Below are 18,129 nucleotides of genomic sequence, written 5' to 3' on the forward strand. Positions count from 1 at the left end.
ACCCGAAATTCTCTGACGCAGCTGGAGGGCAGAAGCAGTAACAGGAACAGGAAAAGGATGAGGAAAAGGACGAGGATGAGGACGAGTACCAGCGACACATCCTTTGTGCCAAAAAGGTAGCCGCAACACAACGCCAGCAACAATGGTGGTTGCAATTTCCAAAAGTGGGAAAAGCTGAAATGAAAACTTTGTGCTTCATTTTTTTTGCATACCAAAAAATATGGAATAAATTGAAGAAAAATAATCCAACTCATTGCGAATTCTTAACCAATCCGTAAGGGATTCTTGCACACACATTTTTCCACGGGTTTTATTTATTTTTTTGGTTAAAGGTGTCACAACTTTAATTTCCGCCATGGAAAACGACATCTCTGGCCGCCAAGAGAGAGAGATCGACAAACAAAAACAAAAAAAGAAGAGAATAAACCCTTACGACATGTTCACTTTGTATGTAAATCATTTCAGAGCAACAAGAACAGGATGCACAAGGACCTGTGGGGGAGGGGTGGTAGAAGGAAGAGATGGCTTCCAGGATGCGCCGTAGGTGGCCAGCGGTATGCAGCGACCGCAGAGGGCGCCGTAAAAGCTTTTTGTGTCAACGCCATCAACGTTGAAATCAATTCAACCGCCGTCGCCAGAGGACCGAAAAACCCACCGAAAACCACCCAAGGAACACTGAGGAAAACGTACCTGATTTATAATTAAATTGGTTTTAAAATATATATAAAAAATTATTACTATCTATAAAGAAATTCTATAAAAATAACTAGCATTTGCATCTAATTTTCTAAAGTTCTTAATCTTTAACAATATTTTTTCTGCAAGTGCTCTTGGTACCCACTGGACCATCGTCTGCTCCTGGCATTGTTGATGATGCCAAGCTGAGGGGTCCTGTGGACAACAGCGACACTGAACAACGGAGGACACTGTTGTTGTGCATCTTCTACCCCCCTCACCCACCATCAGGATACACACAGTGAACTTTCACCTACGCGTTTGACTGCACAGTGGGTGGCACAGACAGAGGGCAGGGCCCAGGACACTGGAGCCTGGCAAAAGGAAAGAGATGCCATCATCAGCAAAGTGTCAATAGCAAAAGCGTCGAGGGAATTATGAAATATTTTATTAAAACCGAAAGGCAAATATAGGAAGGGGCCTGCAAGGTATAGCCAGGAATGGGAAATTGTCTAGCGAGAATGGAAAGCCCTTCTAAGGGTGGAAAATTCTGGTGGTAATTGTTTCTAAATGAAAGCACAAATTAAATATGGAAGTTAAAGGGTAAGGCAACTTCTGGGAGTATAAAGAAATATAATTAAGGAGCTATAAATAGTTGTAACTAAAGGATTAAGTTGGTAAATAAGATCTTATTAAATCAATTGAATTTATAAACACGGTTAATATTATTGATGTCCAAATATAAGTGTAGCTTATAGTAGTAGTAGTAGTTTTCTCTAGTTACATATTATTTAACTCTTTTAAAAACCTTCTTCCCAACAAATCAATGCCTATAAAAATGCATCCACTGAGTATGCCTTATAATTTTTTCATCAAATATAGCCAATAAAACCTCGAACTGAAACACATCAACGCCAATTTCGAAATGCAAAACAAACTGTCACAAAATAGGAGAAAATGCCAAAGGACATAGAAGGCCAAAAACGGGGAGCGGGCCAGGACAGTGGATAATTTATGGCTGCCAATTTCAATTATTTAATCAATAATATTAATTTTCGTATCATATTTTGTCATGGCCAATAAATGAGAAATTTGTAAAACAGAAGCCAAAAAGGGACGGACAAACGACAATTCACTCAGGGATATGCAGGCGTGCATTCATGTTCACACATTCGCACATGGAAAACGCAATTGTCCTGCCAATCCTCCTACTCCTCCTTCCTCCTCCCGCCCCGTCGCACATGGCATTGCACATTTCATTTGCATTTTGTGCAGCGGCTGCAATTTCATTTGTCATTTCCCCATCCTTCTGCCCGCGTGGAAATTCCTGGCCCAAACCTTCCCCCCAAAGTGAAATTAGCCACTTAAAATCGCCACCCAAAAGACCCCACTTTTCATTAGCAACAATTACTCAGAGCGGATGAATGAATGGCTGCAGGACATTTTCCGTGGGGTGAAAATTAAATTCAGGACAAAACTTTCACTTCAATATTCCCTCGAGTGGATGAAGTGCAAATGCATCCTTTTGTTATATGCATTTTTCCCCATTCGCCGTTCGGTTTTTAATCAAATTGTCAATCGCTGTCGCTTGTTGTCCTCGCCCGGACTTGTACTCCGAGTGTCCTTTGAGCCTCCCATGTCGATGGGGAGGGGTGCCCCTTATTTATGGCCAATAAACTTCAAACGTTGCATTGGAATTTTTTCATTTATTGCCCAACACTCACTGTCCCCCATTCAGTTGTTTGTGTTTCAGTTCAGGGTTGTCTTTTCCAACTCGAGGACAGTGTGAATTTAATTTTGTGTAAATTGCAGCATCGGAAGGAAACTGACTGAAATACTTGGCAGGACGAGGGGTTCAAGTCTGCTGGCCAAAAAAGGAATTTAATCAAATTGGGTAGAAGGAAATTACTTGAATTTACATACAGATTAGGTTGAAATTTTGGCCGGAGAATTTCTCAAATGAAAATTTCAAATTGAAATAGGAAAAACTAAGTTTGGGAAAGAATTTTTGAGAGAAGAGTGTGGACTCTTTAAGACTGTTTATTAAATAATTTAAAGAATCTTAAAAGAATGATAAGTTTCCGCTAAATTAATAAATAAATAGTACAAAAAAATATTATGAAATTATAAGCATTCAATTTGAGAAAACCCATATTTCTTTCACTCAAAATATTCCCCTAAAATTTCCATATTACCTAAAACACAGATCTAACATATGCATACTTATAGGAAACAGAAAAAAAAACCATAACAAAAAAAATTACATCACAAATTACCAGACATGTCTGGACCCGAAAAATGATTGCAACTTAGGAGGTCGTAAAAACTGAACATTAACCTAATAACCATAAAGATAATGACCATTGACCTTGCTACAGTTAGCTGACCACACGCCTGCTTCTCACTCCCACTCCCAAGGATAGAGGATTAAGGATCGAAAGTCATAAAAACGCAGGATAACTTGCCCTTTCCTTTGACCTTCGCGCTGTTCGGCAATTGCATAAGATTACGCCGATAGGCCTGAAATTAGGTACACAAAAATCGGGGCCAACTGCCGGCATGTCCTTGTTCCATTTATTATTATTCCTGCGACAAGCTGTGAGAGTGTAACTGCAGCGAAGCGATTGCATAAGTTGCATTCTTCCAACGAGTCAATGTTTTGCCTATTGATATTTTGCGAATATCCTGAAAGACAATGTCAACTTTCTCTTTTTTTGTTTGTCTCTGCCTCTAAGCCGAGTTGGCCTTTTGTCCCAAACACTTTCGCCTCAAAAGGAGTTGATCCTTTGTGCAGGCGAACAAACAGGTTGCCTGTCGCTCTAAAGGGATAGAGAGAATGTAGAAGAAGGAACGAAAAATACACGTTAAGAAATACCTGATTTTGGAATGTAGTAAAAAAAAATATGGTTGAAAAAATAATTAAACTAACATCATGGAACTTGTAATAAAAGGGATTCAAAATAGATATACTATCCTTCATTTTTAGAGAAGAAAGAAGAATTCTGAAGAATTCCTTATGCCTTTTCTACTTTCAAAGAGTATTTTGTTTCGGAATTCATTTCCTAATATATGTATTAAATATATTTAAAGTTCGAATTTTTAAACCTAAAAAACCCCCACTCCAAACGCTTCTTAAAATTTGTTTTATAAAATTTAAAATATTTTTCTTGTAGTGCAAAAATTGAGACAGATCTCAGTGCGGCTCAGTCAGTGGTCGAAACGAAGATGGATTGTGTGTGAAAATCCTTTCAAATGATTTGTTTACCAACAGAGCCGCGGCTGCCTGGTCTACTAAAACCTCCTCTTGGAAAAATCTTTCTTCTCCCAGCCGGCTTTTGCTCCTTCCTTTCGGCTTTCCACATCCATTTCCACTGGCTATGGCACTGGCACGTCTCCTGGCAAGCGGCGACTGCCTGCTGGTGCCATGGAGAGCGTTCTTATCCAGCTCTGGCAGCTGTTGCATTTTCCACGCATTTATCAGTCGATGCCATGTCCATGTCCTCCGCTTCTACGTCCACATCCACATCCTCATCAGCTCTCTGGGGCCGTGGACAACACATATTTCAATGTTCGTGACTCGATTTTTCCGCTTACGTTTTCATTTCGACCCATCTTCAGGAACTGCCTTCTCCTCCCTCCTCCTACTCGCTTATTCGACGCTTACTGGCTGGAACGTTTTTATATTGTGCGATTTAATTTTTATTATATGCGCCTTGGTCAATAGTCCACTTCACCTCACCTCGAGTCTCTGCCAATCACCTTCGCCCTGGTTTATCGACAAACACTTTAGCAACGAAGCCATCGCAGGCAGTCTTAGATGGTCGGAACAGGGGTGTAGTTTAAGGGGGGTTTTGTTTGGAATCATAGGAAAATTAAATTGTATAAAGATCTCAGCCATAACTAGTAAAATTTGAAAGGGAATCCAATATTATTTGTACTTTTATGTGGTATTAAAAGCTTATTAAGATACATAAACGTAAAGGATTATCTTATAACAAGAATATGGATTCAATTCGACCATCTTTCTAATTTATCTTTAGAAAAAAACAAGGTTAAGTTATTTTTTAAACTAAATAATAAAATTAATAGAATAATAAAGGATCTTCTCTATGCTTGTTCCTTTCAAATAACATTTAAATTACTTTGGAAATAAAACCTAAATGTAATCTAAACCAAAAATCTTCCTTCTTTTTAGTTATTTCTCAATTTAACTTTCAATTTCATTGTTAATTTATATTTCAAAATCTATTAAAACGTTGTTTTGGTGACAGAAAATGTAATTTTCATTAAAATGAATATAAAACCCCTGCTCAAAACCCCCTTTAACACCACCCCTGACCCCATCTGGTCTCTTATTGATGGCCATGTGTGTTTTTCTCCCCTTTATTTTTCTCATTTTGGTAAGCTTTTCGTCTCGGGAAGTGAAAACATGTTTGTGCCGCGTCTGGTCCTGGGCAGCTCCGTTAGGTTTACCTGGGGATATAGCCTACAGATCGGACTGGTTTTTGTTTTTTTTTTATATATATAGATATTTTGGAACGTAAAGGGGTCTCCTGCCTGTTCACCTGCCTGTCGCGGCTTATTAAAACCGAATAAAAGAAAATAAAAGAATAACCAAGTCCCGCGGCCTAATCGCACTTGTCACTTGTGTCCACGTTTTGTACGCCACGCCCCTCCCCTGGCAGCCTCCTACTTTATCCCCCCTTAAGTGTTCATAGCTCATAAATGCAGTCCGGGGCAATCTTCAATTCATTTACATTTTTATTCACGCAGATTAGGAATATCGCACAGTGTCATCTGCTTTTTGGCCCTGCAGCGGCTTTTGTTGGGGCTAAGAGCTGCTGCCACTATGTGTTGGCTCTTTAAGAAGAAGGGGAAAAGGGGGTGTGGATCAGGGGGCAAGTGGGGCATCACCTTCGACGGGCTCGCACGTTCGCCAAACTGTTGCAATGTCGCAAATTTTTATCGCACGTCTACAAGAAATTCAACGCGTGCACATTCCGCATTCAAGATGCTCACACAGCATCCCAAAAAAGAGCTCGAAACAATGGGATAAGTTTACAAATTATGTGGTGTAAAGATATATATAGATAAAATAAATAAAAATATTTAAATTAAAAATGAAAGAAAATAATCTAATGTTCTGAAACTATGATCTACAGAACTAGGCTTGATTTTAGAATGTTTCAAAAACGAGTTAAGGTAAGACAAGCTCTTTCTTATAACATATTTTATCTTTGCTGTATTTAAAGCTGATTTTTTGGTTATTAACCCCAAGTTAAGTTATAAATCTAGCATAAAAAGCTTGAATAACACTATTTTCCTATCTCAAAATGATTTCTATACCATATTCTTGCTATAATGCCCATGGTAACTCATCGATGGTCCTTCCAGCACTTTGGCTGCTCGCACTCGCTTACATCTGTCTGTCTATATGCTGGCCCTGGGTCTCTTGGTCTTGGTCTTGGTTTTTGGTCTTGGTTTTTGGTCTTGGTCTTGGCTGAGAATCGAGTTGGCCCAGACGAAGTTGGCAGGCTGCCTGCTGGATGGATGGTAGACTGTGGACAGAGGACGATGGTCCACAAATCGACATGGATGCAATTGACTAGCGCTTGTTTGATTGCATTCGTGGAGCAGTCGAAGAAGTCGAAGGAAAATCGCACCTTGGGTCCACGACTTCTACTCCCAATGGCAATGGCAATGCGATTGCAAAAGTCAGTCTCTTGGTCTGTCGGTCTGTCTGTCTCTGCCATTTCGCAGAAATAAAGATGTTAAACGTTTTGCTGATTCGTGTTTTATGAACTCAATTTCAATTTATAATCTCTGTTGCCACTCATTGGACGCAGTGCAACCAGTTTTCGGGGCGTTTTAGCCATTGTGTTATCGCCTAGCAATACACTTGGCCAATTGGCTTAGCCATTGGCCATGTCCCTACCCATGCCCCATGCCCCATTCTTCCTCATCCTTCATCCTCATGCTCATCCTCAACCTCAACCTCATGCTCATTCTCCTGGTTTCATCCACATTATTCTGTATCCTGTCACTCTATCTGTGGGTTACTTAGCTCGCTTTTGGTTCGGTTCTTTTGTCCGTTGCATTGTCAGGTCTGCAATTTTAATGTTGACAGAAATCAGATATAGCCAACTGCTGGAATGCTGCCTGCGCATTTAAGGTATTTGAAATGTATCCCATTCAAGTTACCCATATCCCTGCTCCTTCCCCCTGCTTCCACTTGGAGCATCTGCAAGGAGATGCCATCTGCAGGTGAGTGTGTTTAGTTTGACTCTTGAAAAAGTGGTTGCGTGTTTACCTGCAATGACATAGAGGTGAGCATAAGGAAATTAGTTCAATTTGTTAGATGAATAGCAAAGAGATCATATTGGTAATGATATGAGTGGGAAATTATGAATGAATATGGATTTATCTTGTATTTAAATGTGTTTATTTGGGTATAATATACATAATTTAAAGATTTGTTAGTAATTTGTAGCTATAAAGTTGATTAAACAAATAAAAATCCTAATGTACAGATCATATTTGTAATGATATGAGTGGGAAATTATGAATGAATATGGATTTATCTAAAACTAAAATGAGTTTATTTGGATATAAAATATATATTTTAAAGATTTGTTAGTAATTTGTAGCTATGAAGTTGATTAAACAAATAAAAATCCTGTTACATACAGAAAAGTGTATTTTAAACCATTCCCTTTAATTAAATAATATCTTCCACTACCTCTAGTAAGAAATCTTTCATACCCCTCTTAATATATATACAACTCACTCTAATCATAACCAAAACCTTAAGAATTTTATACTAGAAAAATGTAAGGAACGTAACAAGAAATCATATTTCACAGACGAAATCGTTCCAATTAAGTGCAACATGTATTTTAGTGGCGCCAACGATGCCCTCGTGGGACCTTTGACATACATGGCTGCCACACACTTTCCCACTATCCCTGCACACATTTTCCATTTCCATTTTCAATTCCCCTCGGTTGCTTGAGAAAACCATGTGAAAGATGGTGTAGAGGCAGTTGTGAAGATCTAATTTCCCCACAAGCAGCTTGTAATATCCTGTAAGAGGAAGTAAGCACACAAATATATATATATATATATATATACTTATAAGGATATTATATTCATGCACATTTTCTCCTTTGACACTTTGAAACAATTTAGTTATTTCATATTTGCTGACATCATCTTTGTTGTAATGCAAAAACCCAACCATTTCTCTCCCCCAAGGACTCTGGGATTTTGAGGATTCTGGCCTTTTTGGGGGGGGGGGACTTAGAGGGGGCGGAGTTTCCTTTCGGGGGTGGTTTCCGTCACTCGTGCTCTCCCACTCGCACTCAACTATTGACGCCGTTGACGTTGACAGTTACATTGATTTATGGTTCCGTTCGGACCTCTTTTTTTCTGGTCCTACGATAACTGAAATCTTATCCATCATGCTGGCTGGGTTTTTCACCCCACCTCCCCCAAAACGGCGGTGCTGCTCCTGCTTTCCAGGGCTTTTCCTCTAATGAATATTATTTGAGGACAATTAGTTAATTGAGTGGCTTATCCAGGCTTATCCTTGTTTCGCCTTTTTTCCTTTTTTATTTTTGTTTTGTATTTTTTTTTCTAGGTGCGTATGTCTTATCAAGTTGGAATTTTACCTCTCCTTTTTAAGTTTTTTCTCTGACCAACACACCGCTCCTGTGTCCATTTTCCTGGCCCAGGAATGGGGGGAAAAATACTCGTCGATTGCGGTAAATGCAGCACTTCCGATGCCCGGTGATGGGTTAAGGAAAACGGTTTGGGGAGGGAAAAAGGGGTGTTGGAAAAGTGTGTGTAATGAATTATTACCCTCTGATAAAAGTGCATGTTGTATATATTTTTTTCTGCCTTTTCGTTGGTGTTATTCCGTTTTTCACCAAACTGCCGTTTTTTGAGCGGAAAAATCCAGTTTTGAAATGTGGTTAAAAATTGTTTAAGTCTAACAAAAAAAAAAAGAGTGGTGAAATAGAATGTTTTCTATATACGGAATATATTTATTTATTGAAGCCTAAACTGGTTGTAAAATATTCTAAATAATTAAGTAATGAAATGTTAAATATACAAAGAGAAAATGTTTCATAAACATTTTATAATTTTGACACTTTGTATTCAAACGATGAATACTCATTAAGTTTTCTTATTTATAAAAACTCCGAATTTTAGTGATTCAGAATTTTACTTAATAACTAATAACGTTTAAAAACACTTCAAATTCTTATTGATAGAAAAGTTTAATGAAGAGTTTTTGTGTGAAAAGTTAAACAGTCTTCAAAAACAACCTGCTATACTTTTCTTTTGAAGAAAAAACTACCTATATCTGATTTGTCATATAGCTGATTTTTAATTTATATATAAATATTAAATCAAGACTAGGCTAGAAGCTAACAATAAACCTCTCATAAAAGTAGAAATATATTCAAATTGATTAATTCTATCAAAGAAAAGTCATAAAAAGATAAATCTATATAACCTCAATTTCAAAGAATCTTAATAAGGATGTTTCTATTAGCAACTTAGTAACTTGAATCCTGTTTTGACTAAACATAAACCACTATTTTGTATCCCTTCATACCTCTAACCCCATTGCAGATCGATTAACAAGCCTCTCTGGTGTTCTGGCCGCGAATCCATCTGCTCTTCCCTCCATTTGCTAATCACTTGCAACATTCACCGCTCGAGGGTCTAGACAAACACTTCAATTAGAAAACACCGCTCTTCTTCCCTCTGACTGCCATCCTGCCCGTCGGCTCTTTTTGCTCACAAATGAATTCATTTTGTTTTGGATTCGATGAATCAGTTGGTAACAATTTTTTCTCCCCCTTTTTTTTATTGTGCCATTGCAAAATGGGGGGCGTGGCTGAAGCAGAAAAAAAAATATAAGAATAAAATAAAATAAGAGAGGGCGGCAGACGATTTGCGGATGTTAAATAAAAATGTGAAATGAACAAAATACAAAAACGCAACAGAAACAAATGGACAAACGATGCTGCACCTTTCTAGATGAGGCCAAAGTTGCACCGAGGGAAATTTTGAGAGGTTAACAACAGATAAGTTTAATAATTTAACAATTAATATAAATACACTATAAAATTATAGGGTTCTTGTTATATATTTGCAGGATACTGTAATTTAAGTCAGAAGCAAGTATGGAAGTGAAGGAGTTACTTCCGACCCTATAAATTATATATATTCTTGATCAGCATCAACAGGCGAGTCGATTTAGCCATCTTAGAAAGAACAAAATTTTTACCATTTTTTTTTTTAATTTTTATAAGGGGTGATATCGTTAAAATTTTCAAAAATTTATAAAAATTTTAAATTTTTATATATGTTAAGTTCAGTATGTAGATTTATTGACGTAATAAAAACTAACATAGAACAACTTTCCGAATTGAAATCCATGCTTTTTTGACTTAGTTATGAGTTTTTTGAAACTTTGATTTGTCGAAAAAATTGTTATTTAAAAATATCGATAAATAGTGTTTAAAACTTCATATATTTTATCGATTTTCGATCGATACGATCCTATACTAAAATTGCAAACTGCAAGGTTATTTAAACTTGATTTTGTTTATATATACTAAAGCCTTTATAAGTTTACATTATAATTTAAATACAAATTCTACATTCTTCTTTAAACTATCATCTGTCCCTTCGCTATGAAGTAACTATTTATTTAACTAAACTAAAAAAGAAATGTAATAATACATTTTCTTAAAGTGCACTAAGAAGGTAAAGAGAAACCGGCTGAGCTAGCTGTTTGGGATTAAGTTGTGAATCGTGATCTCGGCAAGGCAGTGGGCAAGTGGCTCAGACGGAGACTCCGACTTCCAGCTGCAGTTGCAGATGAAGTCCAAGTCGGAGTTGGAGTTGGAGTCTCAGAGAAGAGCCTTGGAGTCTGGGGCTTGCCCTGCCCGCGGTGATTAATCCACGAACGAACCTCTCGCCCCCAGTACCGCGACTGGTGGAAGAAGATCTTCAACTTTAGATACTTTCCGGGGTTAAGACTGTGGCTGTGACTGTGGACTCCAAGCAGCTGGCCCTGGCTTTGGCGATATTTAACCCATGATTACAATGTTTGTAAATTTTTACCCTGCCTCAGCTTGGCCTCAAACTCGGGCTGGGAGCTCTTCTTCCAGAATTTATTTTAGCTTTATTTTATGTTTATTTTTTCGGGTTCACCTTGCGGGCCAATTTGTTCGCGGGACTGCTGAGAAGTCTGCTGGCAAAATGAAGCTAAATTGCTGCAACAGGAGGAGGAGTGGAGTTTGCGGCTCATGCTCCTGGTAGTTGAGCAATTTATTACGGCCACAAATTGATTTTTATCTACGCTTAATCGATTGTTCCTAGGAGTGACTGGGGGGGAAGAGGGCAGTGGGACTGAGGGATTAACGAAAATTATTTATGTTAGTTCACACGTTGTTTTACACGTAATTTATTAACTTGCTTTTCTAGTGCAAACTCTCTGACCTTGGGGGCAGTCAGTGTTGGAAAATCGCTTTTCCCCGACGCTCTGTGTGTTGGGTGTGAAGGTGATTTACAATTTATTCCGCCCTCGCTCCCCCCACGTTCGACTCCATGTCCCCATGCATGATGCGATAATTTGCTATAAACTGGAGACTGGTGGTGGAGACTGGCCAAAAAGATATTTATGACAGAGAAATGAGCGCCAATTGCTGCAATTACCAGCGCGTGTTTGGCCAACGGCAAATGGTTGGCCAAAACGAGTTTAGATTTTTAGTTAGATAGATTTGCCATGGAGACAGAGGATCTATTGGGGAGGGGGAGTTTTTGCAAAAAATGAACTGGTAGATCAAGCTAATTTGCTAAGAATTTGGGAAACTGGCATCGAGAAATTCCTGGGAAAATTGTGCTTTCAGGAAGTGTTTTTGAGGGCAAAAATCTGTACGTTTTTGCAGAAAATATATGCATATTTTTGGATTTTTATGTAGGAATATAAAAGACAACTTAAGAAAGTGAATTTAGGAACTGTATTTTAATTTTAATTGATATTGTAATTATATAAAACAAAATTAAGCATACAGTCTAAATATAAGACAACTTAGGAGAGTGTGTTTACCAGCAGAATTAAAATTTTAAATGATTTTATATTTAATTTAAAGAAAAAAACCACAATATGAGAAATAGAAATATTATAAAATTAAATCTTAGATTATTGTTGAATTAAATATCGAAAAATACAGAGATATATCCCATTTATTTTCATGTTTAATTCTACTTTAATTTCAATTAAAAAGGCTAAACATAAACCATATATATTATATATATCTTATTTAAGACATTATTTTTCATTTAAGGACTACTCTTCGCCTGTCGAATTAATATTGTTATTAAAATAATATATATATATCTATATATTAAATGCAACTCCTGACAACTCTCTCCGGCTCAGGACAACAAATCGATACATTTTCAATATCCGCAATTGTAACATGTAAATGCACCAAAAGGGAGGTGGGAGGGGTTATGTAAATTCTGGCGGGGGAATCCGGGGCACAGAGTACAGAGGAACCGCAAAAAGTCAGACCAGACCGCAGCGTTGTGTTTTATATATTAATTTGCGAACAATCGAAAATCGACATGTGACACGCGTTCAGTTTTACCCCGCCACTGTCCCGCTTTTCCTTCTCAGTGTCTCATTTTTTTTGTTGTATTTTTTTAAATTTATGCGTTACGAATTGCATTTGCAATTTTTTTTTTGTTGTTGTAACTCTCTTCCCCCACCTCTCTCTCCTGTTGTAAATGCAATGCAACATCGATGAATGCGAAATGAGGGACGTGAAAGGGATAGGGGGTAGAAAAGGCAAGGCATCTTTCCCTCCGTTTGTCGCAAATAATAATAATAATCGAGGCAATGAGGGACCCCGAGAATCGTTCCTGTAAATGTACGATATATATTCCGATATATGTATATATATATATCTGTACATATATTCATGTAACCGACCTGCATCTGTCGCTGTGCCCCGTGTCTCCCTTTGGTCCATTCTCTCCCTCCATCGACTGCCTGGGACATATCAAAAACAATTCCAGCTCATCAGCATCATCGTTGTCAGCCCCTTTTTCCCCCGTATATGTATTAAACACTGAGAGAAAATGCAGAGTCAAATGTAAAGTTTTAAATGAAGTTCATAAAGTTAATGTGAGTAATAGTAATCAGCAATTAAAGGAAGTGCTTAATGTTTCAAAGCTTTAATTGAAACATTGAAGAGAATAGACTCTTCTTTTCTAAATTTTTAGTTCCTTAACATATAATAAAAATGCATTTAAAATACATTTTTGAATTTATTATTTAAATGCATCACATTCTAAAGTTTCAAAATTAAGTAGAAGCCTCCATTTTATGAATTTAAAATCGATTTTGACATACAACAAAATTCTCAAAACAATATTAATTCTTTTTAAAAGTTATTAACAATTAACATAAGAAATATAATCTGACATTAAAGGAACTATTAATAGCTTTTATAAAAGTAATTTTCTTTTAATAAAAGACAACATAACATTTTAAAGTATGCTTAAATAAAATACTTTCTTTTGCTTTTCATAAGAATTATTATTTCTTTTCTTTCACTGTAATCATATATTGTTTTTTTCCGCCCCGACATTCGCACACGCCATAAATCAATGTTCGATTTTCCCAACAACAACAACAACATAGGAAGGAAAATTCGCATTGGCAAAAAGAGGCAAGAAAGAGGGACGCAGAGCGAGACGGCGACAGGCAAGGACACAGGACATTATGTTCGCGCCATGTTTAAAAATTCTTTTTTTTTCCGGGTCTGCGTTTTTGCTTCCTTTTCCATTTTTATTTTTTTTTTTCGCTCGCCTGATTTTCAATTCTCGTTTTTGTAATATATATATATATTTTTTGTGCCATTTTTGGTTTCAGCGCGTGTTGCATTTCATTTCATCTCATGCGTTACACACATTTCATTGTTGTTGCATTGCTCAATTCCATTTGCAATGTGGCAGCAACAGCAGCAGCAGGAGTAGCGGTGGAAATGCATTACATTTTCCTTTCCTTTCCTTTGCTTTACTTTTTTTCGGTGACATGCGGGGCGCTATGAAACCATCACGATGGGGAGGGGGGAAAAGCGGAAGGTAGGGGGAAAGGCCAAGGCCCAGGTATTCCTATATTGCACAAGCAAAGGAATACTTGTGGTAAATTGAACAGATTTCAGCTGTACCCAGAACCTCAATGGGGAAATAGTTCTGGAAATAGCTTTGGAGTAAGCGGAAAAGTGAATGGAAAATAAGGGAAATTAAGGAAAATCAGAATATACTTAAGGTTTAACGTTTTTAAGCATTAATAATAATATTTAATCAAGTTTTTTTTAAGGAAATCAATGGAGATTAGAAGATAAGTCATACTTTTATAGGGTTACTATGTTTTATATTATAAAAAGTAATCTATAATGATCCCAATGGGAAATAGTTTTGAAAACAGTTGGAATAAGCGGAAAAGTTAATAAGGGAAATGAGAAAAACAAATGTTTATACTTGGTAAGTTGTAACAATAATACTTCATTAGGTTTTGTGCAAAGAACTCAAATAAGTTAAGATGATATGTATATTCCTTTTTGGGATACAGTCTAAGAATATTATATAGAGTATATAATTCATATTTTGCGTAGAATATTCTGTAATCCCTAAAATCTTAGTATGAATTTATCATAATATAGAATACAAATTACTGAACATGTTATTAGGATAACAAGCAGTAAAGTTAATTTAACAATACTCATTCTCTCAGACTTAACTTCTGGTTTATAAAAACCCCACCCGTTCTAGATATTGTAAAATATTTATACCAAAATATATAGCCCCTCAATCTTTTATTGTTTATATGGTAAACACAAAAAAAATACTCCCAAGGAACCTCATCAAAGTAATGCAGTTCTGACCCCCAAGAATCTCAGTTCCAAAGATTATTTATACAAAACAAATGCTGAGCGCGAAAAACTTTCACCCCGACAGCTGTTTCAAAACTTCAGAGAACTTTAATAGACCCAGCACAAAAAATAAATATAAACAAAAACTTATGAATCGTAATAGAGAGAGATTTGGTTTTGTACCTGCCGTGGAGGACACTTTCCCTGGAACTGAAACCTCCGGAAAATTGAAAAAGAGTTTGAGCGGGGGAAAAACTGAACCCAGTTTTGAAATCACGGCTATTTGCGACACTTTTTCCGCTTGGTTGGTGGACGTAATTTTCGCTTCTCGAGGATAATTGTGGTCAGTAGCTCGATGGGGGTTATGGGGCACATGTTCGCTCGATACGGCCGTAGGGGGTTGGATACGCGGAGGGGGGCGGGAAAAATCTAAGATCCATTGGCCGGGTCAGCCGCACATTATTTGGTCAAAATCAATTAGGCAACACACTCGGTATATATATATTTTATGGAAAAACTCATTTGCCGACGGCAAAAATTATTTGCAGAGATACTTTATTATCGCCTTTTTGGCCACGTTGATTTTTTCTCCGGGAAAATTTATTGCGCTCGAATCTCTCTCGACTCGACGCTGCGAAATTGCCAACTAGAGATGCCTCCAGCTTGGCTGGTTGCCTTAGGAGCCAAAATACAAAAGTATTTGCCGTATTTTCTGCTCTCCTCTTATTTTTGGGAGCGTTTTTTGGCCTGGCGCTCGAAAATGCTTAACAAAAGCAAGAACCTCTGCCTCCTCCCTCCCTTCGGAATGACAATAAAGGGGGGTTAAATCAAGGGGGGGCACAATAAATTATTACACTTAAGAGAGCATCATCCCCGGGGTCAAGAGAATGAGATATAAATAAAGAGCTCCGAGTGGCCACATAATAATAACACAATTTTCAACTACCCATAAACTTAGTGTAAATGACTTCATTGTCGGGGCAACTATAACTTTATGGCTCTTTGATATGGGGTCCCCTCCCCCCTCCCCAACCTTTGCCACAGAAATCTCCACCATTCTCTTATTGATTCTCAGCATGCGCAGTAGCTAGAGAATGCTCTTTGTCTCTCTTTCTCCGGACACCCCCTACGAGAAATGCCACCGTTCACTCACCATCCTCGCAAGGCAGCCAAGGAAAACAAAAAACAATAAAAATCCAAAGCAATAACAAATCGCACTATGGAAAGCCAATCAAAAATCGAGAGGGAAATTTTGATTAGTATTTGAAATTCGAAGTTCGAGAAAGTATCGAAAATGTAATGAAAAGGTATCGAAAAAGTATTCAAAAATATCGAAAATGTTTTGTACATTTTTAATTTGAAAATATGTAAAGAATAGGTGGGGTTGGGATCTTACTTCGTTTTTTGAACTTCAGAGTTCGTGAAAGTATTGAAAACGACTCGAAAACTTATCAGCAAATAATTGACAACGTTTAGTATATATTTGAAAAGTCAGGGTTTAGAAAACATTTCGGAAAAATATATGAAAATATGCTTAAAAAATGCTGGGTTAATATCTTAATTAGTATTTGCAATTTTGAGTTCGAGAAGGTTCGAAAATGTTTTCAAAAGTATTGAAAACATATAGATTATATACGAAAATATGCGAGCAATAAGCTGAGTTAAAATCTTAATTCGTATTTAAAGGTTTGAGTTCGAAAATATATTGAAAATTTATCAAAATATTGGAAAGAGTAAATAAACTTTATTTCTAAAGCGAATGCTAATACTAATCCTTAAAATGTCCTAAACAAACAGAAGTAACTTAATAAGTTTTTGAAAGTATAGATTCTTAAAAACATCTTTTTAATCAATAAATTAAGAAACACCTACATTTGGTTTTGTTATTATTTTCTAAGCTATATTTTATAAACATTTTTTTTCTCAAGCCTCATATAGTTATTCCTATTCAATTAAAATCCCCTTGCCACCATTAATTCTTCCCACAGTACCTCAAGTGCATCCCGTAAAACCCATTTGATCCCATTGTCGCCTGCAGAGATTGTCATCGTCATCGCCCATCGCCCATCGCCGAGGCCATCATCATCATCATCGTCTGCACATTTATTTGGCCCGGGAGTGTGCTGCATGTAAAGGCAGCTAATAAAATTAAAATGCCATATTTCAGCCGTTGATAACAATAAGTGCGCTCAAGTTGCTTCGGATGCTGCCCCGCCCCTCCTCCAGCCACATGGCATGGCCTTCTTTACCGCACTTGCCTGCTGCGGCGTCTGGTCGAGTAGGAAATTATTTTTTGGCACGAACGCACGAACGTGCGGCCTTGCCACAAAGAGTGTGGAGTCCTCAAATCCGGTGGAGAACGATACTTTCGGGGCCACTCTCAGTCCCCAGTCCCCAGTCCCCAGTCCCCAGTCCTTGGTCCTCATTCCTCAGGCGTCTGTTGATATGACAAAGCATTTCCAGCCAAGAGGTAAAAAAAAAAAAATGAAAGAAATACCTGTGGAAAAGCTGCTAGGCTGCTAGGAATTTTCATAGATATTGATTTTGGTGTCAACGCCGACGGCGCAATTCTCTCAGCCAAAAATTATGAAAATTGAAAATGAATTTGAATATCTGATGCGAGTGGCGCGGGGGGGAAGTTTTCCTAATTTTCCACAGACAACTGGGATAAGAATCTAGCTAGACAGGAGAGTAAATGATTTATGTGGACTTGATTTTTATTATTGATTATATATCAGCTGAGATTTTTGGGGTGAACTTGTAGTAATATTAATTTAAAATTGAGAAAATTAAAATATAAAACAAAATATAATAAAGACTAAACTTTATTCTAGGTTCCAATCACAGGAAGTAAAGATCCATTTAAAGTTTTCCTTCCATTCACTCTTGACTTGTAATTAAATTTAAATTCCTTTAACATGACAAGCCGGAAAAACATACACACACACTTGTACACTGGCAGAAAGGAGTCAACAACAGGCGTTCCATGTCCTGGTAATGGAAAATCCCTACGTTTGTGTGTCTGCTGACTGCATCTCTTGAGCTCGTTTTGTGCAAACTAAGACACGTTGTCAGCATTCATGTCACCCAAAAAAGAGGGGGTGGTGGCTTTCCCCACTGGGAAAAGCTGGAGGGGGGAAAAGAGGACTCCTCCATTCAAGTGGCTTTGCATGCTGGCCGAAAAGATTTTTCATTAAAATTTTCCCTTCCATCGTTTAATAGTTTTTGCTTTCTTTTATGGCAAAAAAAAGGCCGAGAGAAATTCTGCATTGTAAGTAGAAAGAAAAGTGTTACATTTTCTAGTTTTCAAACCGGAAAATGTTGAAATTTTCTTCCATATTAATTTGTATGCTTAAAGACTTTTAGTTTAAGAAATGTGTTGAAAAAAGTGTGATACTTATTCCTTATATAATATTATTGTAGAATTTCATTGAATCCTTTTGTGGCAGCTTAAAAGCACTCCAAATTGTTGTAAATGTTTAACATT

General features: G+C 37.2%; 2 protein-coding genes across 4 annotated transcripts in view; both read right to left on the reverse strand.

Moving 5' to 3' along the window:
* Antp (homeotic protein antennapedia) overlaps window positions 1-18,129 on the reverse strand; it is a 152,593-nt gene that overhangs the window by 60,569 nt on the left and 73,895 nt on the right. The window lies entirely within an intron of this gene.
* Window positions 14,922-15,017, reverse strand: LOC147644564 (uncharacterized). Its single transcript, XM_086826261.1, has one exon. It carries the CDS (start codon window positions 15,015-15,017, stop codon window positions 14,922-14,924), a length of 96 nt encoding a protein of 31 aa, XP_086682387.1.

The sequence above is a fragment of the Drosophila serrata genome, unplaced genomic scaffold (assembly GCF_035046125.1).
Source record: "Drosophila serrata isolate PLE 108 unplaced genomic scaffold, ASM3504612v1 contig_156, whole genome shotgun sequence".
NCBI classification, from domain to species: Eukaryota; Metazoa; Arthropoda; class Insecta; order Diptera; family Drosophilidae; genus Drosophila; species Drosophila serrata.